Source organism: Physeter macrocephalus, chromosome 1 (assembly GCF_002837175.3).
Source record: "Physeter macrocephalus isolate SW-GA chromosome 1, ASM283717v5, whole genome shotgun sequence".
NCBI lineage: Eukaryota > Metazoa > Chordata > Mammalia > Artiodactyla > Physeteridae > Physeter > Physeter macrocephalus.
Window position 1 is genome coordinate 64,874,844 of NC_041214.2, and position 26,840 is coordinate 64,901,683.

General features: G+C 38.5%; 1 protein-coding gene across 1 annotated transcript in view; it reads right to left on the reverse strand.

Moving 5' to 3' along the window:
- PLD1 (phospholipase D1) overlaps window positions 1-26,840 on the reverse strand; it is a 216,740-nt gene that overhangs the window by 12,247 nt on the left and 177,653 nt on the right. The window contains exons 22-25 of the mRNA XM_024124338.3: window positions 24,893-25,006; window positions 22,500-22,549; window positions 11,150-11,284; window positions 3,538-3,691 (exon numbers count right to left, since the gene is read on the reverse strand). Coding sequence (XP_023980106.1) covers window positions 3,538-3,691; window positions 11,150-11,284; window positions 22,500-22,549; window positions 24,893-25,006 — 453 coding nt within the window. The remainder of the gene's footprint in view (window positions 1-3,537; window positions 3,692-11,149; window positions 11,285-22,499; window positions 22,550-24,892; window positions 25,007-26,840) is intronic.

Consider the following 26,840-nt stretch of genomic DNA (forward strand, 5'->3'; position numbering starts at 1 on the left):
CGTGCTCTAGAGCCCGCGAGCCACAGCTACTGAAGCCCACGTGCCACAACTACTGAAGCCCACGTGCCTAGAGCCTGTGCTCTGCAACAAGAGAAGCCACCGCAACGAGAAGCCCACGCACTGCAACGAAGAGTGGCCCCGCTTGCCACAAGTAGAGATAGCCCGAGAGCAGCAACGAAGACCCAGCACAGCCTAAATAAATAAATAAATAGATAAATTTATTAAAACATTTAAAAAAATAAATTGCAGATGTTAAATGTAAAAGTAATATCAAATGGGCATTAGAAGAAAATATAAGTAAACATTTTATCTTGGGGAAGCTATTCTAAGCATATTTTTAAAAAGGGGGGAAAAGAAAAAAACTGATAGATTTGATTAATAAGAATTGATGGTTCCCCCAAATACTCTAAATATGATTAAAAGGCAATTAGCAAATCAGCTTTGCAACAAATGGGAGAAAGAAATTAGGCTCTTATTTACTTAAATTACTGATAAATTATTAAAAGAAAGTGAAACATTCCAACAAAATGGGCAAAGGTCATGAATAGTCTAGACAATTTGCAAAAGAACAATTACAAATGGTTAATAATTTTTAAAACCTCAAATTGCAAATTAAAATAATGAAACTCCATTTGAAACCCAACAAATCGGCAAAGATAATAATAGAACTCAGAGGGCAAAGGAAATTGCACACTTCCTTTGGCTAGAAATCCTATAGTTAGGATTTAGTTAAGGAAACAACTAAGAAGGTAAGCAAGATACTATCTACAACAATACCCACTTTTTTATATCAGCGAAAAATCTGCCTATCAATGAGGGTTTGGTTTATGGAATTATGGCGGGCTCAAACAATGTAATACAATGCAGCCGTTAAATGTTATACCCACTGTTTTATATCAGCGAAAAATCTGCCCATCAATGAGGTTTTGGTTGAAGGAATTATGGTGGGCTCAAACAATGTAATACAATGCAGCCATTAAATGTTATAGAAGAACGCAATGACATGGAAAAGTGTGTGTAACATTATTTAAATAATAAAGGACTTTGTAGAACTGCAAGATCCTAATTATGTTTTAAAAAGAAATACAGTAGTGAATATTTATGTATAGAAAAAAAGGGGAATGATATATACATCAAATGTTAAAATTGTTAGCACTGGGTGGTGGGATTATAGATAAATTTAATTTCCTTATTGCTTTTCTGTTTGCCAAATTTTCTACAATGAAAAATATATTGTAATCAGAACCCTCTCCCTCTATAATTATTATACATTTAGAAAGTTATAAAGGAGGCTACGCCTTTAAAGAGAATACTTAAGTTCTCATGGAACTGAAAAGGTGTGACATTTATTTCTAGCTTACAGGAGGAAATATTTGTTTCCTTATATGAGCTGCAGTAGGCAATCAATGGGTTGATTAACAATGGGTTGCTAATCTTAAACTCTCCCCTGCTAAACAAAACAAATTAACATTAGAAGCCAATTAAAATATCAATGGTCTAAAAAAAACCAAAAACCAAAACCTTACTGACAAAACAATTAGTAACAAAGGCGATAAATACAGCAATAAAAACTGTGAGAAGGTCTGACAGTCAAATTTTTTTTTTTTTTTTTTTTTTTTTTTGCTGTACTCGGGCCTCTCACTGTTGTGGCCTCTCCCGTTGCGGAGCACAGGCTCCGGACACGCAGGCCCAGCGGCCATGGCTCACGGGCCCAGCCGCTCCGCGGCATGTGGGATCTTCCCGGACCAGGGCACGAACCCGTGTCCCCTGCATCGGCTGGCGGACTCTCAACCACTGCGCCACCAGGGAAGGCCTGACAGTCAAATTTTGAGGGATGGATTGGCTGTGCTCCTGCGGCAGAGGGAGTAGAAGGGATGCCTCGGGAACTGAAGCTTGGTCCTCAAAAGCCAAACGTAGGGTGGATAGCTAGTGGGAAGCAGCCGCATAGCACAGGGAGTTCAGCTCCGTGCTTTGTGACTGCCTAGAGGGGTGGGATAGGGAGGGAGACGCAAGAGGGAGTGGATATGGGGATCTATGTATAGCTGATACACTTTGTTACACAGCAGAAACTAACACACCATTGTAGAGCAATTATACTCCAATAAAGATGTTAAAAAAAAATAAATGCTTAACTCTAATACATATGCTATGCAATAAAGATGGAATATTGGCTAAATAAGGGATAATAAACTAGTTGTAAAATTTATTAGGAAAAAAAAGCCAGAGTCGGGAGTGAGGTAGGAGGTAAGGGCCACCAGCATTTGCAGGAGGGAAGTGCTGGTTTTGTGCCCATTTGCAAGTGAGCCAGTTTTCAGAAGCGACCATTAACACTGGAAGGGTTAAAACAACAGCACCACAACAGTATCTGTGCAGTGCCTTTCATCAAATAGCTTAAAATACCACCCTTAATCGGGGACACTTGGCTCTATCTCACCAGAGCAGCCACACTGAAATCCCATCCTGGCCAATATAGTTCTAGAATCTTATAATTGTGGACTTCCTGCAAAAGCCTACAGGTGGGAGAGTGGTCAGGGTGTGTTCCACAGACTGTGGGGAGCTCAGTGTGTCTTCAGTGGGCTGGGGGAGAGGGACAGGAGATAGATAAGAAGCCATTTGAAAAAAAAAAAAAGAGAGAGATAAGAAGGCACTGAGGATTGGTTGAACACAGGAGTGACAGGACCTGAGTTAGGTTCTCGAAGGATCACTCTGACAACTGAGACTGAACTACAGGGGCTGGGATGGGGCCAGTTAGAGCCCCGCCCAGGAAAGTTCTCAGTAACACTGAACTGAATGAAGGACTTATTTAGGGACACACAACCCCTGCTACTTAGCCCACTGCTCTCTCTGTTGGGTCACAGGTTTGTTTAAAATTCACATCTTCTTGCAGAAGATCAGGAATCTTCCATGTCTGGAGTCATCTTAAATCTGAGAAATGAAGTTTCCACATTTAATTTAACACTAGGGGCTTCCCTGGTGGCGCAGTGGTTGAGAGTCCGCCTGCCGATGCAGGGGACACGGGTTCGTGCCCCGGTCTGGGAAGATCCCACATGCTGGGCCCGTGAGCCATGGCCGCTGAGCCTGCGCGTCCGGAGCCTGCGCTCCGCAACGGGAGAGGCCACAACAGTGAGAGGCCCGCGTACCGAAAAAAAAAGAAAAAATTAACACTAGTAGTCGCTAGCTTTCTCCTTTAGTAATTTTTATCATATCCTTTATCGCTGGAACTATTTCAATTTCTAAAAATGGACTCACTATAAAAAAACTGAAATAGACACTAGATGGTTTGACCTGGTCCTAAATCAATGAATAGATTTAAAATGCTAGTTTTCTCCATTACACATAAAAATAATAAAAGCTGTTCAAACAGGAAATTTTTATGCCCCACACAGAGCCATTGTGTATACGACTGGCATGGTTCATGCTGTTTTGGACAAAGAAGAACCTGGAGATGGCATGTGTGCTAAGGGCCAGAGGCTGGGCTGGATTCCATTGCCCACTGCAGCGGGATTATGTGAGGGAGACCCAGCTTCCGAGACCCACCGAAAGCACTGCAGCCGAAGTCCTAGGGCAAAGTGGCCAGCTTGGTACTCTTTTTCATCCATTACTGAAGGGACCGTCTCCGTGTCCTGCACAATGACAGCCATTTCACTGTCCCGTTTTCCCAGCATGCTTCGGTCGTTTATGTTGGCAGAGCCTATAAGGAGAAACAGTGAAATTGAACAATTCTCTTGTCCTGGCAGACACTCATTTGCTCTCTAGACTCAATTCTTCCTTGCTAAAAAACCCCTAATTTTGTTCAGGTATCAAGAGATGCTGTGTGCTCTAGGAAGGCAGGGCGCTCCCTAACCCAGGGGTAAATCTTGATCAGTCTAAGGCCAGTCATGGTCATTTCATTGTTTTTGCCAGTGATTGGCTTAGAAATGGGCACTTGTCATGATTCTAATCAATGCAACATAAGGCAAATCTGCCAGGGGCTTCTGAGAAAGTTTTTCTCTTTCTTATAAATAGACAGAAGAATAAGATGGTGTCACTTCCAGTCTTTGGATACTCTGGCTTGAAGGGTTGCATGAGAACATGATTGTGGGAGCTGCTGCAGCCACTTTGTAACCAAGGGACAAACAGACAAGTTGAACATGGCAGAGCAGAAAGAAGAAAGACTCTGGGTCTTTAAGTCACTGAGCTAGCCAACCCTAGAACCTTCTTATTTTCTGTTATGTGAAGTAATACATTTCCCTTATTGTTTCACATACTTCTAGCTGAATTTTCTATCTTGTGACTCAAAGGATTCTAACTGATATAGTCATTAGGCACCCAAAGAAACAAGAACACTTACCAGCTCAGTGCAGTAAGGTTTCATACGTAAGAATCAAACTCTGTAGACTTTAACTCATGGTCACATAATTATAAATCTCAAAACACAAGTGGACCTTCACAAGCAATATACTCCACTCCCAAATACAGATTATCATTAGTGGCTTTGGGTTTTCATTCTCTTGCCTCACTTGTGTGGCATGCCAACAGCTTCTGTATCAACTTCCCTCCATTCTATTTTTAAATCCAAACGAGCTGAGAATGCTGACTTTCACATGTGAAGGGCAAGTATTCGAATATTAGTTCAACCTGCACTTCCTGCGCTCCTCTGCTGTGTATTCAAAAACCTTGCTACATTTTCTGCATTAATCATCGTGGATCCACACTTTTGAATCCTTGAGGTGTCCTACAAACTACAAAAGGGGCCTGACTCTTTTTTTCTTCTTGCTCCTCTTGCCCTAGTCCCACACTCCACTGCTTCTGCAGACAGGGAGAAGAAGAGTGAGGTTGAACACAAGCTTGGGCTACCATCTGTGATGTGGACCATCAGGGTGTAAGGTGTTAGCAGCCCTACCCAGAGCCCAGATGGTGGGATGTTGGACATGAGAGGAAGCTGGCTCTTCCTGAAGAGTCTTTACTGCCATTTGCTACAATATGGTCACATAGTTAATACACAACTCTATGATAACTGTGGATGGGACAGTGTCCCGTAGGGACTCTGGGTGACAGAAAGGATGGAGCACCTCACAGAAAGTTGGGAGCACCATTAGAGCGCCGTAAGGTGGGCCCCACCTTTGAAACTCTGTTTTGTTAGCAACAAATCAACCTTTATACATACACTTACACTTTAATTACACTATAAAATTTGTAGCCATGTCTTTGGGCTTAACATGTGGCCCAGCATTAATTTGGGCAAAGTCATTTAATCTTTCTCAGCTTTAATTTGATCTTTTATAAATCGAGATCATAATACAGACCTTGTAGGGTTGTTGTAAAAATTAAGTAAGACCATGTGAAAGCACTTACTGATCTATAAACTGCCCCACAAATGCTAATTATTACTGGCATTATTATCAGATACTTGTTACCTCGAGAATATGTGCACTAGAGAACATTGCCATAGGAAGGGAAGACTTGCTGGCATGTAGCGTTTGTATCAGAGAAGCCTCCTCTCTGGGTGAATCAATTGTCAGGCGCAAGGAGTAAGGACTCCACAGTGCTGCTTTGGGACATCACTACCACAGGGCCCCAGCAGAGGCCACTCTCAGGCCGGGGCTGCCGAATTGGGAGGACATAGCTGCTCTTCAGCGTCAGGGAGACTGGGGATGTGAGCTTCCTGGAAAGACACACACACACACACACACACACACACACACACACACTTTCACACCAGTCCTCTCTGACTCCCTCCCATTGCCAGGGGAGGACTGCATTCCTGACATTCTGAGATGGAATTCTTAGAGGGTGTGGTTCTTGTACTTCCAGGGCCCATCTGGAGTTTCCCAGAGCACTGACTCTCGACCACACTGGTTAAGTGAGTTGGCTACTACTTAATAGGAATGTGAAGAAAGGGAAGAGAAAATTTCAGATGAATTTAATAAATGAGATACCAAAAATGAGATATTGATAGATGTAAATGTTACCTCCCTTCTTGTTGTTAAACATTCCCATATTCTGAAAATCAAATTCAGAACAGCAGGTATAGTATTAACCCATTTCTATAGAACATACTAGGAAGAAGAGAGGGCAAGTGACCTCTAGAAAGATGCACACTGAAGGGTAAGAGTGGTGAGTACCTTCTGGCAAAGAGAGGGAGACAAAGGGGAATTTTGACCTTTTACTCTCTATGAGTCCTTAGAGTTTTAACTGTTTACAAGAAATATGCTCTGTATTCATGTACTACTTTTTATGGTAACTGCAATCCCTTGGTTTATTAGGACATTGCCTTGATAATTTTTGGAAAATGACCTTTTCTAAGTCCGCTATTAGGAACTTTTTAAACAGTATATAATATAGCAAAATAGAAAACAGTATATGAAAACTTATAAGTCCAACTTAGGTAATAATTTTAGAAAATCACTGAATTTATCACCCAAGCTGAAAAACAGAACATTACCACATCCCAGAAGCCCTCAGCTGTCTTCCCATGAAAGATCTTCCCTTCCTAAGAGAGAATTTGTATAGAATTTTGTGTTCATCATGCTCTGATGATGTTTTCCTAAACAAAAAAAGTTTACTTTTGGCTTATTTTTAATTTGCATAAGTGGAATCATATAGAAGATAATCTTTGGAGATTTGCTTCTTTCATTCAAAATCATGTCTTTGGGATTTATCTGTGCATGATTGTAATGCATTATTTTCCTTGAATGAGCACCCCCAAACTTATTTTTTCATTCTACTGTTGACGGATGTTTGGGTTGTTTCCAGAGTTTTGCTATAATATACAATTATGTTCTGCATAGTTGTGTATGTTTCCTGGTGTACACATGTGGGAGTTTACCTGGGCTCTGTATGCAAGAGCGGAGTCCCTGGTGTTCCTCAGTGCTGTCAATACTTGGATTGTCCAATTTTTAATTTTTGCCAATTGGTATTTTGAAAACCTGTTCTTTGTCTCTTTATTATATTAATGAGGATGAACATGTTTCATATGCTTATGGGCCTCAGGTATGTCCTCTTTGGGGACGTTCCTATACAATTCCTTTGCCCATCTTTCTTCAGATACTGTCTTTCCTTATTGATTTAAGGAGTTTTTTATATGTTTTGAATATTAACTGTACTGCAAATTCCTTTTTTTAGTTTGTGGTTTATCTTTTTATTCTATTTATAGCATGTTTAATGAATAAAGTTCTGAATTTTAATGCAGTTGGACTTATCTGTCATTTCCTTTGTGGTTTTGCTTTTTTAAAATGTCCTGTTTCAGAAATTGTGAATTCTTCTGTGGTAGGCAGAATAATGGCTCCCAAAGATGACCATGTCCTAATTCCCAAAGCCTGTGAATATGTTATATTACATGGCAAAGGGGAATTAAGGCTGCTGGTGGAGGTGGAATTAAGGGTGCTAATCAGCTGACCTTAAAAATAAGGAGATTATCCAGGATTATTCAAGTGGACCCAGTATAATCACAAGAGTCTTTAAAAGTAAAGGGGATTCAGAGAGAGATGTGGTTACAGAAGAATGGGTTGACACTTTGAGAACTTTCAGAGAGATCTAACACTGCTGCCTTCAAAGATGGAGGAAGGGAGCCATAAACCAAGGAATGTGGGAAACCTGGAGAAGCTGGAAAAGACAAGGAAATGGATGCATCTTTACAGCCTCCAGAAGGGAACACAGCCCTGCTGATACCCTGATTTTAGCCCAGTGAGACCCATGTTGAACTTCTAACCTATAGAATGGTTAGATAATAAATTTGTGCTGATTTAAGCCAGTAAGTTTGTGGTCATTTGTTACAGCAGTAATAGACAACTAACACACAAACTCTACCCTGTTTTAGCTTATTTGTCTTAAAGTAAAACTGATTCTTCAATTGCGCCTCAGTGGGCTACTCAGTACTTTCTACCCACTTGTGTTTCCTGTGCCTCCAGTTTGGGAGTTCTCAGCTTGACTACACAGCAGCATCACCTAGGAAGCTTTCAAAAGATATTGGTGCCAAAATAAAAAACAAAAAGCAAAAAAACCTTGATGCCTGGGTCTCAAACCAGACCAATGAGTCAGAATTTCTGGAAGTAGGAACCAGGCATTAATATTTTCCCCTAATACCACTCCATCCCTTTATCTATCAATTAAACCATCTTCGGGGTGGGGGGAATCTATTTGAAAGTAAATTGCAGACGTGAATAATCTTCCGCCTAAATGATAGTTTCATTTCTCTGAACTGAAACTCATCTGTGTTCAAAATTGTTCTGTGGTGACAGTGAAAATATTTTAGGGGCTGACTGACTGAGTGGAGACAGGAAGACACCTGTCAGAGTGATGGAAATATTCTGTATCTTGTTCTGGGTGGTGGTTACATGAATGTAAACATATGTGAATATTCATTAAGCTGTACACTTAAGGTCTGTGCAATTTACTATATATAATACCTTAATTAAAAAAGGATAGCCCACCAAAAAAAAAGCCACCAGGCAATCCTAAGGCAGCCAGGGTTGAGACCCATGGGACTCGCTCTTTACTGGGGTGGCCTTTCAACTACAGACTCTCAACAGCTGCTCTCGAGCCTGCCCCTTAAGCACTGATATTCATTCTCTCTCCATAGTTTCCCACATACCCACCTTCGCTGACCATCTCGGGACCTTCTCGCGCCAGTTCATCAATATCCATCCAGATGTTTCTGGTGTTTAGTGGAAAGAATACCTGCCTCCCCTGTAGTCCATGAGCTGTGTAGGGCAGTGGCACTGTGTGATCATGTTTTGTATCTCCCTATTGTGTTGTGCAATGGATTAGTGAATACTAAAAAACATAGTTTCACTTAGTCAACAGGATAGACTTAAATTCTATTTAAGGATAGCCTTGTTTTGTTTAGGAAAGCAAATAAATGTTAGTTCTGTTAAGTGCCAGTAAGATGAATTAGAAAACTGGACTTGGTCACAGATTTCGGGACCAACAGGGCCACCAGGGGTAAGAGATAATTAAAGGTACACATAAAAGAGATCTCAATGTGAGAAACCAAGTATTTCCTTGTGAGGAAAAAAAATGAGGATAAACCATTAGTCATTTTTCTTACATCAATTATTCAATAATTCTGGCATAAGTCTGCCATCTTAGAAAATTTAATCACAGGTTACTTTAATTCCTTTTAAGCTCTCAACTACTTGCTTAACACCTGTAAAACATTGTCACTCTAACTTCTCAAGTTCCTCTTTGAGAATTTTAAACATTGTTCTCTGTCTGTGTTATGAAAACAGGCCAGATATCTGAGAGCAGCAATAACAAGCCTGCTTCTCCTAGAGTTTCCACTGAGATAAAAAGAACAAAAGTACCTGTGGATTTTCCACGGGGGAAATGTGTTCTGCCCTTGGGGAAGGAGAAAAAGAAGTGCAGCCTCTAAAGACTAGCAAGTGAGACCTCGTCATACTCCCAAGGCCACATCTTCAGTTTCAAGAAAGTCGGTAAGAACGATGTGCAAAATGGATCAGTTATTGCTAGCCTAAATAAACTGTAGCCTTTGAGGGGTCAGAGACCTTTCAAGAAAATAAGTCAACTAAAAAACTCTACAAATCTGTTTAACTGTTAGCTCAGATACTGAAAACTACTTTGCATTTATACTTGATGTAAAGTAAAGCAGGCTGAAGGTCAAAATGACCTTTAAAAGGAAAATATTTACATCTGTCAATTTTTACTTCAAGAGTTCTGAAATCTTGCTGAAGAGATCAACTGAATTTTATCTGGCTTTGTTTGTTTTTTCATTTCAGCAAAATCAATATTTTTCCTTTCCTTATTGTCATTGCCAAATTTAATATAAAAATATTCTGAGATTGGCTTCTGAAGAGCAAGACCAGAATAGCTTGTGGGAAATAAGAGAAAACTTGTATATTGGGGGAAGTAAGGGAGGAAATAAATCCTTAAAGAGCTTTGATCCCTATTGAGCAAGAACTTGAAGACACAAGATATTTTTCTTAAATGCCCGATAAGTATTAAAAGAATGTGTGCGTGTGTACACACACATATATATGTATCACCACACTGTGGTCTATACATTTTCTGGCTTCTGAACTACTTTTTCTTTTCAAATCATCTTCCAGACAAGACAGTCTCATTACTCCTAGGTATGAGATTTTTTTTTCTTTTCTCAGTGGAGGATAGACATGGAAAAGGCATATTTACTGCCAAAATTTTTCAAAACACCCCATGACACTTAATTTCTTCAAGAATAGTTAAGTATCTTATTATAGCTGAGAAACTACATTTTATTTAAAATGGATGAGTGGAATTCCCAATAGTGGGACACAGCATATCTCTAAGTAACATCCCCCCACCTTTGTCAATTCATTTATCTGGCTGGTTATTAATACTCTATTTCTCCTCCTGGCCTTTCAGTGTTCGTGTAACATGATATTAGAAGGCAAACCAATTCAATGGTGGGAAAATGAAGCTTTTCAGGTGTATACAAGAATGAAGCTGCAAACCCACCCCTCTGGTCAAGATCTAATCTGGGTAGAATGTACAACCAGTAACTCTCCCGAATCTGTCAGTGGGGCGAGGACTGCAGGAACAGACTGCAGACCTTAGTCTAGGACTACATCATATCATTACTATACAATTTCCACCTCACTCCCGCCCCCAACAAAGCTGGTCTGCCCTGCACTCTGATTAATAACATCCAAAACATTGACTCCAGGGAAAAAATGGTAAGCACAGAGGCAGCAATATTTTAATACCCTTCCGATCCTAACTCTTGCAAAACTTCAGATCTGTGGTAATGCTTAGGTGGGTGTGATGTGCGCACGTACAAATTACCACGAGGTACTCATTTGTGACACATTTCCCTCCCCACATCTCCTCCTTCCAAGTCCAGAAGTCTAGGTACTTGGATTCAAAATAAAAATAAGGGAATAATAAAGAATTAATGAGAGCAGGCTGACTATTGCACTGCTGGGTTAAATTGCTGTCTCTGGACACTGTAATTTACACGATGGCCATTTGATTGTTCCGTGCCTCTGTTACTTCATAGATAAAAGCAGGGATGAGACAGGACATAAGCAAAAAAGATTGCTTCTGAAATGTTTTAGATAACTGTGTGACTGTCCCTTTCAACTGCAAAGGAAGCTTTAGAGGAATAAAAAGAAAGATTGTTGCATGAGGTAAGTCAACTAACAAGGAATACAATTAGAGACCAAGTACTTACCAATAATAACAGTGTTGTCATCAGCAATTAGCAACTTGCTGTGGACATAGACAAGCTCAGTGACTAGGTTTCCTTCAAGCTCTGCGTGTGTTCTAAGACCACAGAAGGATATGTAATTTATCCACTGATTGCCGACTGTAAATTAAATAAGAAATCACTAAAATTAATATGACCAAGCTCAATAACGGCACCTTAAATTTTACTGTCTTTCAAAACAAATATACCACATAAACAGATTAAGAATAGATTGTAAAATATATGTATGTGTGTGCGTGTGTGTGTATATGTGTATGTGTGTGTGTATAATTTCAGACTACATCTATGATCTATTTTTGCTTTCTGAAGAGTTTTATATTGTTAATATGAAGGGAGATACAATTTTAAAATATCATACTGAAGTGATTTCTAAGAATTCCTTATGCTGAGGTAATCCAAAGATAAATTCAAATATGAACATTTTATTTTAACGATTTGGTGAGCAACTACTGAAGAGTGATAAAGTATAGCTGCAGTAGATAACCCAAGATTTCAGTGTGACATTTGCATCTGTCTTGGTTGACACCTGCCGCTGTTTAAATCAGATGCAAGATGTGAGCCCAAACTATCTGATGTACACATACTTTGCAGCATATCCAGCGCAAAGCAGCAGATAAATTTTGCAGACTTTGGGTAAGTAAGAGTGTTGGCAATTAAATAACACTCCTCCTTCTAAATCACTAAAATTAGGAAAGAATCCTAAGGACATTTGACTTTGGAGAATTTTCTTCAGAGCAAGCAGTACTAGGTTTGTACTTTAAAATGTTGTCCTCTCATCATGTGAGGGTCATTTATGTGATAAGAAGAAATGCATTCCATATCAAACCAACCCATATTCATTACCCTGGCATGAGTGTTAGTCATGAGATTTTATGGTCCCTCTCCCACATAGCAATCGCCCTGGATAAGCAAAGTCTGATACTAAGAACAAATGGAGTGGAACCAAACCATCTTAGATTCTTATAGAAAGAGAACATAAATTTTTAAAAGAATCTGAAGCATACTAGTAGAACCAATGGTAGTTCATGTTTCATTTACTGACGTTTCCATGTATTACTGATGTTTTCTATTTTACTGCTGATGTTAGTGTATCTATTAAATTTAGGTATATTGGAAAGAAGTTTGTTCATAGGTAATATACAGAGGTTCCTCCATATACAAATAAACCTTCCCATATTTTATATTAACACATACTACAAAGTTCTGTATAATTAAAACAGTGTAGAACTGTTACATAAATAGACAGCCAAACCACTGAATGGAATAGGAAGTCCAGAAACAGACCCAAGTAGGTATGGAAATTTTGCATATGATAAAGGCTGCATCTCTAGGAAAAGAGCTTTTTACATAAAGGACTAGAATTTTTAAATGAAAGGTGCTAGTACAATTGCATAGCTATTTGAAAAAGATAAAAATTATATACATTTCTCCCAGCAATCATAAGAACTGCAAATAAATCAGAGATGAAAATGTAAGCATATGAAACCATACAAGTGTTAGAAGAAAACAGGGTGAATTCCTGGTAACCTGAGTGCAGGGAAGGCTTGTAAGTATCTAGAGCCAATAAAAGAAAAGATCAATAATGTTGGCTAAATTTAAAAAAACATATTTGCATGACACAAAACACAATAAGCAAAAACAAAAGACAAATGACAAAGACGAAGAACGTATTTGCAGTATACATTACAGACAAAGAACTGAGTCTGAACATATAAAGAACTCAATAACTGAAGGGAGAAAAAGATCAAAGTCTTGACAGAAAAATAGGCAAAAGACATGAACAGACAATTCACACACACGAAAAGATACATTTGAAAAGGCATACATTCTCACTCACAATAACAGAAATGCAAATTAAAACCACACTGAGAAACCATTTTTTAACCTATGAGATTGGGCAAAAAAAAAAAGTAAGATAACACATTCTATTGGTGAGACTGGGTTGAAGTAAGCTCTCTCTTACATTGGTGGTGAGAATGCAAATTGGTGCAAACTTGGAGGGGAATTTGGCAATATCTAACAAAACCACCTATGTGTTTACCTACTGACCTAGCATTCCCACTCTAGAAACTTATCCTAAATATACACTTCCAACAAATAAGAACATATATGCACAAAGTTATCAATTGCATAATTGTAATTGAAAAACATTGAAAACAACCTAAATGTTCATACAGAGGAGAATGATTGAATCAACTATGGCAAATCTATACATGGGAGACTATGCAGAGCTAAAAAGGAATGAAAATCTCTATGAACTGATATGGAGTGATTTCCAGGATGTAGTGTTAAATGAAAAAACAAATGCACAAGAAAATATGTGGTATGCTCTTCTTATGAAAGAGATTGGGAGAAATAAGAAAATATACATGCATCTGCTCATTTGTACAAAAAGAAACACAGCAAGAATAACTTAGAAACTGACAAAATTGGTTACCAATAGGGGATGAGTGGAATAGGGTGGAAAAGATGGGTGGGGAAGAAACTGAAAGGAAGTATAGCGGAGTGGCACTTGTCTATGCACGGCTTTTGTATAGTTCTGACTATTGGAAGTCTGTTACACACACTTAATCAAGAAAGAGAAAAAAAAAAGCCTAAAATGAAATACAAATTAAAGCAATGAACCTAACTGTATTTCAAATTAATAACATAATCCAAGTAAATTTTCAACACTGGTTTTTGAGCATATACTCTAGGCTAAAGACAACAAGAACTGTAAACAAATACTGAATTCTAATGAGATTTATTTTTCATAGTATGGACTACAGATTTTCATGTATTCTAAGATTGAGGAGGTATACATATTAGAGATAATAGAAGGAATCCTGTGGCATGGGACTGGAATTATAAGTATCAGTATGGAGACAGATAGTTAATAGGTAGATAGATGGATAGGTAGATAGATAGGTAAATAGACAGATAGATAGATATATAATAGATAATGTGTATACAAAAGGCCTAAAGCAGTAATATCCCAGTAGTAATGATCATATCTAGCACCCAGAATTTGGTTTCTAAATGCCAATTTCCACTAAAAGAACCTAGGTTTCTTGGAGAAATGGTTGATTGCAGGGCTAGCTCTGGGAATATACAAGATGGGTCTGGAACTCTTGTGCCAGTAAGAAAAAAAGGCTGATGGGAACGTGTCCAAAGAACATAGGAGCAAGCTTAAAAAGGCCCTCACTGGCCAAATCTGTGCAAGCTGATCATCAAAATTATTACCCACTGAATAACATAAGAATCCACAGGTCCACACATGAATAAATGCATAAGTGGGGAAGAAGGGAAAACTTTCTTATAGTAGAATTGCAACTAAGAAATTTAGAAGAAAGTAATAAATATAGAAGAAGCAATGGAACTAAAAAATCAACGTTTAAAAATATAGTAATAATAACTGAACCATAGTGTAATAATTGATCCAGGAAGAATCATTAATATATGCTAAAACCAGTGGGTGAATGTTTGATAAGAAGCAGAACAGGGCTTCCCTGGTGGCGCAGTGTTTGCGCGTCCGCCTGCCGATGCAGGGGAACCGGGTTCGCGCCCCGGTCTGGGAGGATCCCACGTGCCGCGGAGCGGCTGGGCCCGTGAGCCATGGCCGCTGAGCCTGCGCGTCCGGAGCCTGTGCTCCGCAACGGGAGAGGCCGCAACGGAGGGAGGCCCGCATACCACAAAAAAAAAAAAAAAAAGAAGCAGAATATTTACTATATAGACTCAAAGTGTTTTCCCACGAAATATTTAATTACAAAGGGAAAAATGGTAATTTTATAGTGGAGAAACCTGGCAGATCCCACCTTCCCTAAGTGATCAAAGTGAATATAACCAGTAATGGGGCAAATCAACACCATGTTCCTCCTGACATGGTACATGAAGGGCACATCACTTCTGTGACATTCTTGCTGAAAACGCATAACCTGAATCTAATCACGAGGAAACAATGGATATACCGAAACTGAGGGCTATTCTACAAAATATAACTGTACTCTTCAAACATACCAAGACCATGAAAGTCCTCCCATCCTCCAAAAAAAAAAAAAGATTGAGGGATTATTTCAGATTAAAGGAAAATAAAGATACATACAACACATGTTGTTGATTGAAGCCTGGGCCACACACACACACAAAACATTTCCCCCCCTTTTGCTATAAAGGACCTTAATTAGTAAGACAATTGGCAACATTTCAAAAAGGTCTGCAAACAAGATAATAGTATTATATCAATGTTAATTTCATTAATTTCTATATTGAACTACAGTTGCTTTAAAAATGTCCTGCTTTTTCAGAAACACACATATATTTAGGAGTAAATGAGCACCATGGCTGCAACTTATTGTCAAATGGTTCAGAGGGAAAAAACCCATCCATCTGTCTGTCTGCCTATCTATCTATCTATCTGGAGAGAATGATAAAGCAAAGAAGGCAAATTATTAACATTTGGGAAATCAGGATGAAGGGTATATGGCAGTTCTGGAAATTCTTCCGCAAGTTTGAAATTATTTAAAAATATTTTTTAAAGATTAACGATACTGACTGGCTGTTAGCAGCCTGAAAGCTTAAGACATAATAACTTGTAATTTCCTAAGGCACAGATTTGTGCCATTTCACAGCAGGTCTGGAGAGTCTCAGCAACACTCCAACTAGTGGGCGAGCCTCACAGCCCACAGTCCATACCTACTCCTTCATCCTTGCTACAAAATAACTTTTTTTTTAAGGATTTTTTGTTTTGTTTTGTTTTGTTTTAGATTTAATTTTATTTATTTTTGGCTGCGTTTTTGTTTTGTTTTGTTTTGTTTTAGATTTAAATTTATTTATTTTTGGCTGCGTTGGGTCTTCATTGCGGTGCGCGGGCTTCTCATTGTGGTGGCTTCTCTTGTGGAGCACGGGCTCTAGGCATGTGGGCGTCAGCAGTTGTGGCGCCCAGGCTCAGCAGTTGTGCCTCGTGGGCTCTAGAGTTCAGGCTCAGTAGTTGTGGCACACGGGTTTAGTTCCCGGACCAGGGATCAAACCCACGCCCCCAGCATTGGCAGGCGGATTTCTGTCCACTGCACCACCAACGAAGTCCCCAAAATAGCTCTTGTGAAGTGGTAAAAAAATCTTTATTTCTTTATGAAAAATGCCTTTAAGAAGAAAGCTAAGGGTGAGTACCAGTCACAGGGATCAGAAGAAAAACAAAGGTTCCAAGCCAGAAAGCAGACATTTTGATGAATTAAAGTGTGGCCTGTCAAATGAGGTGAATGGATCCACCACACACTCTAGTGAGAAGAAGACAAATAAAACTGAGAAATTACTTTGGCCAGTACAGTTGTCCTTCAGTACCCGCAGGATACTGGTTCCAGGACCCCCAAGGATAACAAAATCTGCCCTACTCAAGTCCCTTATATAAAATGGTATAGCATTTGCGTATGATCTACTCACATCCTCCTGTACACTTTAAATCATCTCTCGATTACTTATAATACCTAATACCATGTAAATGCTATGCAAATAGTTGCCTGCACATGGCAAATTCAAGTTTTGCCTTTGGGAAATTTCTGGGTTTTTTTTTTTTTTTTCCTTTTCAAATATTTTCGATCTGTGGTTGGTTGAATGTGTGGATGGGGAACCTGCAGATACAGAGGTCTGACTGTACTTTATTCTGTGAAGGAAACTGGCTCAACGAGTAACAGGTACAAAGTTGGTGATGTTAACTTTTGGTGTGAGGATATACTGAAACAGTTCCTTCTGAAGAAAATATAAGAAAGCCAGGAGCATGACAGGTATTAATAAGAAGCAATAGATAGAAAAGAGTCATGAGGGGTTCCAACTTACATGCTATGGAGGTATGTGAGAATCTGGAGGTTTATATAGGCCCCTAAGACATATTTGTTGTGAACGTTGGTGCATATGTATCGATAGCTCGAAAGATGAGAAATTTGATACAATAGACTCTATGTTTTTAAGGACACTTTGTGAAAGGACTTGAAGAGTTGTTACAGGCTTTTGCTGCTTAAACAAGCACTTCCTATATGTATGTTTCTAATCCTGATTGAATACCTCTAGACCGTGTGTTAAATTATACAAAATTGGCTGCTAAAATGCCATAATTCACAACAATTATAAAAATAATAAAGAAGTGCTTTAAATTAAACACTAAATCCCTGAAGATTAGTGTATCAGAAAATCATACACTAATCGCAGCTGGTTTTCTTTTCAGGAATTTTAACATATTCGTAGCAGCAGTTTTGTTATTTCTAAAAACTACAGCTCTCTATCCAATTAGAGATTAGTTAGTTCATGTATTTAAAACCCACTATACATTTACAAAAACAAAACCAACAATACAACATTGTACTTCAAAAAGGGGCATTATGTAGTTAATCTGTTCTTCCATGTTCAGTGAACATTTTCCCCACTGAGATGCGTGATTTTGACTTGTTCCCAGGGTACTGGGAACTCTTTTCATAAGAGGGCTTAACATTGAAATTACTTCTTACGTTAAATTACATTGAAATTACTTCTTATGTTAAAATCCAATTTTTCCCCAGAATAGGCAGAGGCAGGAAAAGGGTCCAGAGCCAAAGAAAATGCTTTATAATAAGTTCAGGACATTGTTATGGTTGAGAAACTAAATATTAGGCTTGTTCTGACTTTTTATTCTCCTATAACCTCACCTTTGCATATTTACTAGTCACTGTTATTACTGAATGGCTTTCCTGATTTTGTTTTTAATCACTATATCTTTTAGAAACTTACTCATTCACTATCAGTTTAATTTTAAACTGTTAGAAAATAGAGATAGGGTAATACTCTGGTAAATCTATGTCCTGGATAAAAAAGTATTTATTATTATTATTATTATTAATTTATTTATTTTCCTTAATTTTTTGGCTGTGTTGGCTCTTAGTTGTGGCACACGGAATCTTCGTTGAGGCATGCAGGATCTTTTCGTTAAGGCGCGGTCTCTTCGTTGCAGCGCTTGGGCTTCTCTCTAGTTGCGGTGTGTGGGTTTTCTCTCTCTAGTTGTGGTGCGCGAGTTCCAGAAGGCGTTGGGCTCTGTAGTTTGTGGCACGCGGGCTCTCTCTTTGAGGCACGTGAGCTCAATAGTTGTGGCGTGAGGGCTTAGTTGCCCTGCGACATGTGAGATCTTAGTTCCCAGACTAGGGATCGAACTGGTGTCCCCTGCATTGGAAGGTGGATTCTTTACCATTGGACCACAAGGTAAGTCCCTGAAATTATTTATTATTGGTGATGTACATGTCTTATGTCCAAAGTTCTTTCTAAGATTTTTTAGATTGAGGAGACCATTAGTGAAAAATCACTGAATACCACATACCAATAGATAAGTTTAAAATTATGTAGTCCTAAAAGCTTTATTCATTATTTTTAAACTTCCAAATCATTTAAAAATCCATATGCCATAAAATTCACCTCTTTAAAGCATTCAATTCAGTGTTTTTTTTAAAAAGTATATTCACAAAGCTGTACAATCATTACCACTATCCAATTTTAAGACATTTTAATTACTCCGAAAAGAAATGTCATACCCATTAGAAGTCACTCCCCATTCTACTTTCTCCCCAGACCCTGGCAATGACTAATCTACTGTCCTGCCCCCAGGGATTTGCCTACTAAAAACATTGAATAAAAATGGAATTATACAATATGTGGCCTTTTGTGTCTTGCTTCTTTTCACAATGCATAATATTTTCAAGGTTCATCCATGTTGTAACATGGATCAGTACATTCCTTTTTAGATTTAAATAATATTCCATTGTACAGATATACACATTTTGTTTCTTCATTCACCCATTAATGGATACTTGAGTTGTTTACACCTTTTGGCTATAGTGAATAATGCTGCTAGAAATATTCATGTGCAAGTTTTTGTGTGAACATATGTTTTCAGTTCTCTTGGGTATATTCTATGGAGAATTGCTGAGCCATATGGTAACTCTATGTTTAACTTTTAGGGAATTACCAAACTGCTTTCCAAAGCGCCCACACCATTTTGAATTACCAGCAGCAACGTATGAGGGTTCCAATATCTTCATATTCTCATAATTATCTCTTTTATGTTTTAAATTATAGCCATCTTAGTGGATATGAAGTTGTATCTTGTGACTCTTATTTGAATTTCTCTAATGATTAATTATGTTGAGCATCTTTTATATGCTTATTGGCCATTTGTGTATCTTCTTTGGAGAAATGTCTATTTAGATCCTTGGCTCATTTTTAAGTTGGATTATTTTTTTATTGTTGACTTGTAAATGTTCTTTTGTATATTCAGGATATGAATCCCTTATCAGAGATATGATTTGCAAACATTTTCTCCCATTCTGTCATTTTTTCCTAGTTCCTTGATAGTGTCCATTGGAGCACAAAAGCTTTTATGTTTGATGAAATCCAATTTATCCATTTTTATATTTTTGTTATAAACCCAAGAAACGTGTGCTTAATCCAAGGTCATAATGCTTTTTGCCCATGTTTTCTTCTAAGAGTTTTATAGTTTCAGTTTTTACATTTTAGGTCTTATCCATTTTGACTTATTTTTTGTATGTGGTGTGAGATAGAGGTCCATCTTCACTGTTTTGCATGTGAATATACAGTTGTTCCATCACCATTTGCTGAAAAGATTATTCTTTCTCCATTGAATTGTCCTGGAACCCTTGTTGAAATTCAAGGGACCATAATCATAAGAGTTTATTTCTGGATTCTCAGTTCTATTCCTGTGATCTATAGGTCTATCCTTACATCAGTACCACACTGGTTTTAGTCCTGTAGGTTTATAGTAAGTTCTGAAATTGGGATCATGAGTCCTCCAATTTGTTCTTATTCAAGATTGTTTTGGCTGTTCTAAATGCCCTATTCATTTTTCTGCATTCTTTTTTCTTTCTGGTCCTCTGATTGGATAATCTCAATTGACCTATCTTCAAGTTTGTTGATTCATCTGCCTACTCCAATCTGCTACTGAGTCTTCCAATGTACATTTCATTTCAGTTATTATACTTTTCAACTCCAGAATTCATATTTGGTTCTTTTTTTTTTTTTTTTTTTTGTGGTACGCGGGACTCACACCGCTGTGGCCTCTCCCGCTGCGGAGCACAGGCTCCGGACGCGCAGGCCCAGCTGCCATGGCCCACGGGCCCAGCCGCTCCGCGGCATGTGGGATCCTCCCAGACCGGTGCGCGAACCCGGTTCCCCTGCATCGGCAGGCGGACGCGCAACCACTGTGCCACCAGGGAAGCCCTTGGTTCTTTATATGTAAAAAAATTAATAAAAATTTTAAATTAAAAAATTCTATTTTTTTATACTCTCTATTTGGGGAGCAATTGTTTTAGACCTCTTTAGTCTTTAGATTTGTTGCCTTTGGTTTTTTGAACATAGTTAAACTAGCCATTTTAAAGTCTTTTAAACTGTCAGGTCAAATTAGGACAATTCTCTGAGAATTGTTGGGGGATGGGAACTTCAAACCCATTTGGCTCCTTCCAGGGCCTGCTAGGCTGTTGGTTTTCTTTCACAGTGATGAGGAGTTGGTTTTCAAGGCTACTGTGGAATGAGGAGAAGGGGATGGGCATATGGCAAATTAAAAAGCTTGCTGCTTTTACCAAGATTCTGCTGTCTTTCTCGAATAAACAGATTGTTACATGCCCTTGGTTAATTTCCAGAGTGCTGAAAAAGTTGATTTTTGAAAATTTTTGTTAGTGTTTTTGTTGCTTTTATGTAGGAATGGATTTGGGGGGATCCTTACTATACCATTCCTGCTAATGTCCTAATTATTTATTTATTTATTTATTTATTTATTTATTTTTTGGTGGTACGCGGGCCTCTCACTGTTGTGGCCTCTCCCGTTCTGGACCACAGGCTCTGGATGCGCAGGCTCAGCGGCCATGGCTCACGGGCCTAGCCGCTCTGCGGCATGTGGGATCTTCCCAGACCAGGGCACGAACCCATGTCCCCTGCATCGGCAGGCGGACTCTCAACCACTGCGCCACCAGGGAAGCCCCTAATTCTTTATTTTTAAGGAAAAATATACATACATGGAAGGCCTAATTTTTTTCTCCCCACATTCTGATACATCACCCAGTGCACCACGTTTAGGAGGCTCCCAGTGTAAAATAAAATTTTCAAAAACCTCAATTGAGGTGTATAGCATATGTGAATGCCACACCACATGGCATCATATGATTGCGGTGGCTCCTCCTGACTTTTCAGACCTTCCTGTGGCAGCTCCATCCTCCTGATGAGTTGAGTTGAAACTCTTAGGATTATCTGACCCTTCCCTTACTCTTCTGCTCCCATATCCCCTCAAATGCTCCTTCACAGTTTTATCCATACATAACCTTTCTATCCATTCCCAAGGCACCATTTTCTCTCACCTGCCATCAGTCAGTGAGCTTTGATATAAACACCACTTTGATGAGTTCAATCAGTGATCAGTGGCATCCAACACCATATCTTGTCTTTTTCTGGATAAAAATCTAGTCTTTTAAATGTGACCTACAAATTTTCACAATCTTAACCCGATATGAACTGGAGGTCAGACAAATTGGGTTCTTTCTTCAGCTTAGTTCTTGTGGAATTTTCTGTACCTACTGTTCAGGGTATAAAAGATTATTGAGTACCTACTATGTGCTAAACTTAGAGTCAGTTCACAGAGATATGGGTAAGTAAACCCACAATTACAATGTACTGTAGCTAAGAACTATGTGGAAGGATCAATTAAGATATCTGAGAAAGTGCCTTTGAAAATGTGAAGAATTTCAGGAGTAAAAGGTATTACTGTGGTTTTTTTTTCTTATTTACTTACCTCCAGTATAATACCCTTGAAGATTTAGTCAAGTGTTATGGTGTTAAAATGGTATAATTAGTTTTCCTCCCTAAATATGACAGTATGTGAGAACCCTGGGACTTCTGCATCTGTAGGAGGCCACGTATATAGATGTTGACTGTGTCCTCATCTTTAAAGCAGGGATGACACCTTCCTGCTTACTTCCCAGGACTGTGGTGAAGGATCGCAGGAGAAGATACACATGGGGTCATTTTGAAGTGCCTTACAAATTCCACTTCTTATCAAAACAATTATTATAAATAAATAAAAATAAATTATAAAAAATTGTAAACATACTCTCATTTTTAACACCTATGCAGCTCATGCTGTGATGTCTTCATTTGAACATCTGTTTGGACAATTTAATGAGAATAAGTAATTTATTTCTGTTAAGCATTTTGTGGGCTACCTTTTGTGAAGAGTCCTATAACCACACTGTGAAAACATTAATAATCACTGATATGTCACCAAAAACAACCATGGAGGAAAAGAAAAGCAGTTACTTACTCTCTGCTTTTAATTGTCCAAGGATGGAATTTTCTCCTCTGCACATGGTTCTGAGCATATGTAAAGGAAAGAAATAATTATAGAGGTTTCAAAGGTTTCAATTGCAAATATCTGTGGGGTAGAGTCCTAATCCAAGTAAAAATAGAGCAAGTGCTTTTATGAGAAGATGCTACATAGATTTTTTAAAAGCCAAAAAAACATATGAATGTCACTTCTGTAATGTTATTGATGGGGCAAGTTATTTTGAAGTGAGTAAATGGAAAAGTTATAAAATTGATCTTAGATTTCAGAAAGAGATGCTATTTTTAAAAGATGGGTTATGAATGAGCTTTCCCACTTAGAAAATGTGGTGACTACAAAGATAAACTTAGAATGCCACAATAGATAAGAATACTTACAGAATCATATTACTTTCAGAGGTGAAAAGGGCAAACTTAGCAGAGTAATCTGGAATTAAGGAAACTATTATACCTGAGCTGTCTCTGTAAAGTCAGAAAACCCCTTAAAAGTGAAAAATTTAGTCTCAAACAGCTGCCTCTACTAATGATTTTGCTGCTCAAGACTCTGATAATAGTCGATGAATTATAAAGACCGACAAGACAAAAAATTCTACGTTCCATCTGCTTGCTCTGTGAAAGTAATTAAAAGTACAGTTATGCCTGGGAAATGCTGATATTATTAAAGATGATGCCAGAAAATAGAGATGTTTTTGCATAATAAAAGGTTATAGTTTTGGTTGCTGAACAAAAGCGAAGCATGTTATTTCATTCAGTTGGTTCAAACCCAAGAAAATAGTTACAGAAAATAATTACAATCGACAATATTCCAAAAATAATGTTAGCATGGCAAAGGAAGTGGATAAAATCCAATTAAACATTATGTCAGTGCCTTAAATACTTGAAAAGCTTTGTTTGCCATGTTATAAATCAGATAATATTAGAAACAGGCAAATCTTCAATCCAAGTGTATAGACCAAAGCACAGTTAAAGTTTTCTCATACTGTAATGAGGCAAAATTACCCCAGATGAAACAAAACACGTTACTTGAAACCCTGGCAGACAGAAAGATACAAGCTTAAAAAGTCAGAAAGAAGCAAGGGGGTTAAAAAAAAAAGATTTCCACCACAGTGGTGCGCTCAAACTGTGCCTGGAGGACCTTAGATCTTGAGGAGGTGCCTCTAGGGAGGGGGACTCAAGCAAGAGGGCATCTAAGCCCCCAGCCCCAATTTGACCAAGGCCCTGAACCCTTATCTGCTTTACACACTGGGGGTTTGGGGCAAGACTTCATTTGTCCCTCCCCCACAAAAGAATTTGATTAGAAAGGTGGGAAACTACAGGTGGTTCTGACGAACAGGGGATATTAAAAGAAAATATCCAGGCGCTAGTCCTTGCTTTGACTTATTAAGTGTGATCCTGAGTAGGGCTCTTTTGTGCCTCAGGTCACAGAGCTTATAATTGGGAGCTGGATTCATGCCAGGCCTGTCCATTTACCTCTTCTCAGCTAAGTGACCCAAAAAGAACATCAGGGGGGCCTTTCCATCACTTTCTACAGCACCTCTCTACACCCACCCACCAGCTAGCACCTCTCACCACCCCCTCATAATCTTCCACTGGCCAAGTCTGAAGTCTCATGTGCCTTTTTGAGTGAATATGGAAACTCTGCTTTTTAGAATATTGAGAACAGGACTTACCACGTTCCCTAAAATTTTAACAAAGTGATGGTAGGGAAAACAATTAAAATTCCAGGAGACAGGAAAGAATCTTTATGCTTCACTTACTGGCAGAGACTATTATTACCAACCTTGCTGAAGGATTGCTGCGTAGAAAAATCATAAACCAATATGTGCAAATCATACCATTTTAAGCATTTAATTTTTTTCTTTCATCTACTTACTGCAAAGAATATGGAAAGCTCAATAACTATTTGGCGGCTTAAAGATAATTTAAAAATTATCTTTAAAAATTAATTATGTATAAAGGACTTCATATCTGTATCTATATAAAGTCCTTGTCTCCATTTATAATATATTAATATATATTAAAGAACAAAAATATTAGTCTTTTTTATATTCATATATATTGTGTGTATATATACACCTCATAAATGGAGACAAGCACTCTATATATGTGATAGGCAATGAGTATAAAAGAGACACTAATATTTTAGTTCTTTTATACGTGCCATGTGTCCTAGGCCTACCATTTATGATTTTAGGCTCTATTTGAATTTTATCAACTAGTAAACAGGCCAAGATTCAAAAGTAAAATAAAGCAAAGTGTCCATCTGTTCAATGCTCCACTGAATAGATGTGGAGAAACATTTCCATTGCTTTCGCCAGCTTACATGCATAACTGATTGAAAGCTGTAAATAGAGGATTTTATAACTTTGGCACCTGTAGTTGAAGTGCATTATTGCCTGTAGAGCATTTCCTCCACCGGTTGAAATGTCTCCTTCAAAACCTGGCAGAAGTGGTAACACAACATAAACCCGGTATCTCTGGCTTTCCCTGCAAAATCAGATGGAAAGAGTTGCACACACGCACACACAAAAAGACACAGTAACAGTTTAAAATGACAGTCAAGCAGTTCACATGGTTTTGGAGATTGAGTGAATGGCTTCCTACAATACTTTCTGTCACGTTCCAGGCTTTGGCAGGGAAGGGGATGCTGTTGGATTAAAGGCCAGAAACTGTTATCCAGGCTAACCGTTCATAACAACCTGAAAAATAAGCTGAACTTGGCAGTAAAGTGGGAATTGCACCCACTATCTTTCTATAGCACAATCCTTCCTAGGACAAAATTCACTGTAAAAAAGTCTTGCTTGGATCCCATGGGAGGTGGAGGGGTTATAATAAAGTTTTGAAAAAGACGTTATCCTAACTGTTTTATGTATAACAAGTTATAGCCACAGTACCGAGCTCAGAGTCCAGCAAATAGTAGGCATTCAGTTAGTAATTACTGAGTAAATGAGCTCTCACAGCCTAAATCTCAGGGGCAAAAAAAGATATTGGACCCAGTATATTTTCCAATGCAGAAATCAGCATTGTTTAGAAACTCTGATTCATCTCTGAAAACTCTGCTTCAGATGCAAAATGTTACCCTGGGCCTGTCAAGAATTTTGAATGACTGATGTTGAGTTTTAAATCTCCTGTAGACATAACACAATATTTCTTGATCTGCTGTCCCAACTGATTAACAACAGCTTTTGAAAGAAAAGAAACAGAAGCAGAAAGTGTGGCTCTTAACTTTGATCTGCATTCAGAAAGTCAGAAATTTGGAGAATAATGTTCAAATAGGTATCGCCTCTTTGGAGGCTAGACTGTTAATATCCTTATCTCTAGAAAACACACAGGAAGAAGAGAAAGTCTGGAGATGACTGTGGTATCCCTTATGGTCAGAATCTCGCCAGTTTATGTGAGAAGTCTGCATTCACACGAAGATGCTGCTACAGGTTAATTTTCAAATCGGAACCTACTTAAACTTTTTGTACTACTTAATTTCTAAGGTGCATTGTCTTCTAAACAGCTACGTTTTTCTTTCAGGTCAATATTATTACTACTCTCAGAGGGGTCAGATTTCATTACTGAGGTCTCTGATGCCAACATACTGTACATGTCAGGGCACAGGGAAAGTGCAGTTTGAGACAGAAGCCACGGCCAACAGAAGAACAGAGTCTGGAGGCCTATGAGCTTTAACCGCAGTGTTGAGAAATGAGGAATCTGAACCAGGGTGTTGTAATGGCATGGATTAATCGCTAGATGGCAAACACAGTTTGAGTTGGAAAAAACCCATTTTTTAAAAAAATATAAACGGTTAAAGTTCTCTGTCAAATAAGAGTATGAAGCTCACATTCCTAGATAGTAAACAGGATAGTGGGAAGAACAAAAAGAATACCTAAGCTATTTCCTCACAGCCGGTATTTAAAAGTCCAAACGAATTTTACAGTTGAAAATTGACACCATCTGGCTTCAACTGCCTTTACAGAATCACCTTCCGTCTAGTCCTCCCAGGCCCACACTCCAGTGACTGGACACCACTGCCCTGCGCTCAGAGGTGCACGCCCAGTAAGGCAGGTTAGTCAACCTAACTCATCTGCCCCCTGAGCCTGGATGCCCTTCTCTGCCTCGCAGAGAGGAGCTGATAACTGGCTCCTTCCATCAAGCCATCCTGGATGTTCCAGTGAAAATTGTTTTCCTCCTACAGTATTTGTTTTTCTCTTTCTGACTTACTTCACTCTGTATGACAGACTCTAGGTCCATCCACCTCACTACAAATAACTCAATTTCGTTTCTTTTTATGGCTGAGTAATATTCCATTGTATATATGTGCCACATCTTCTTT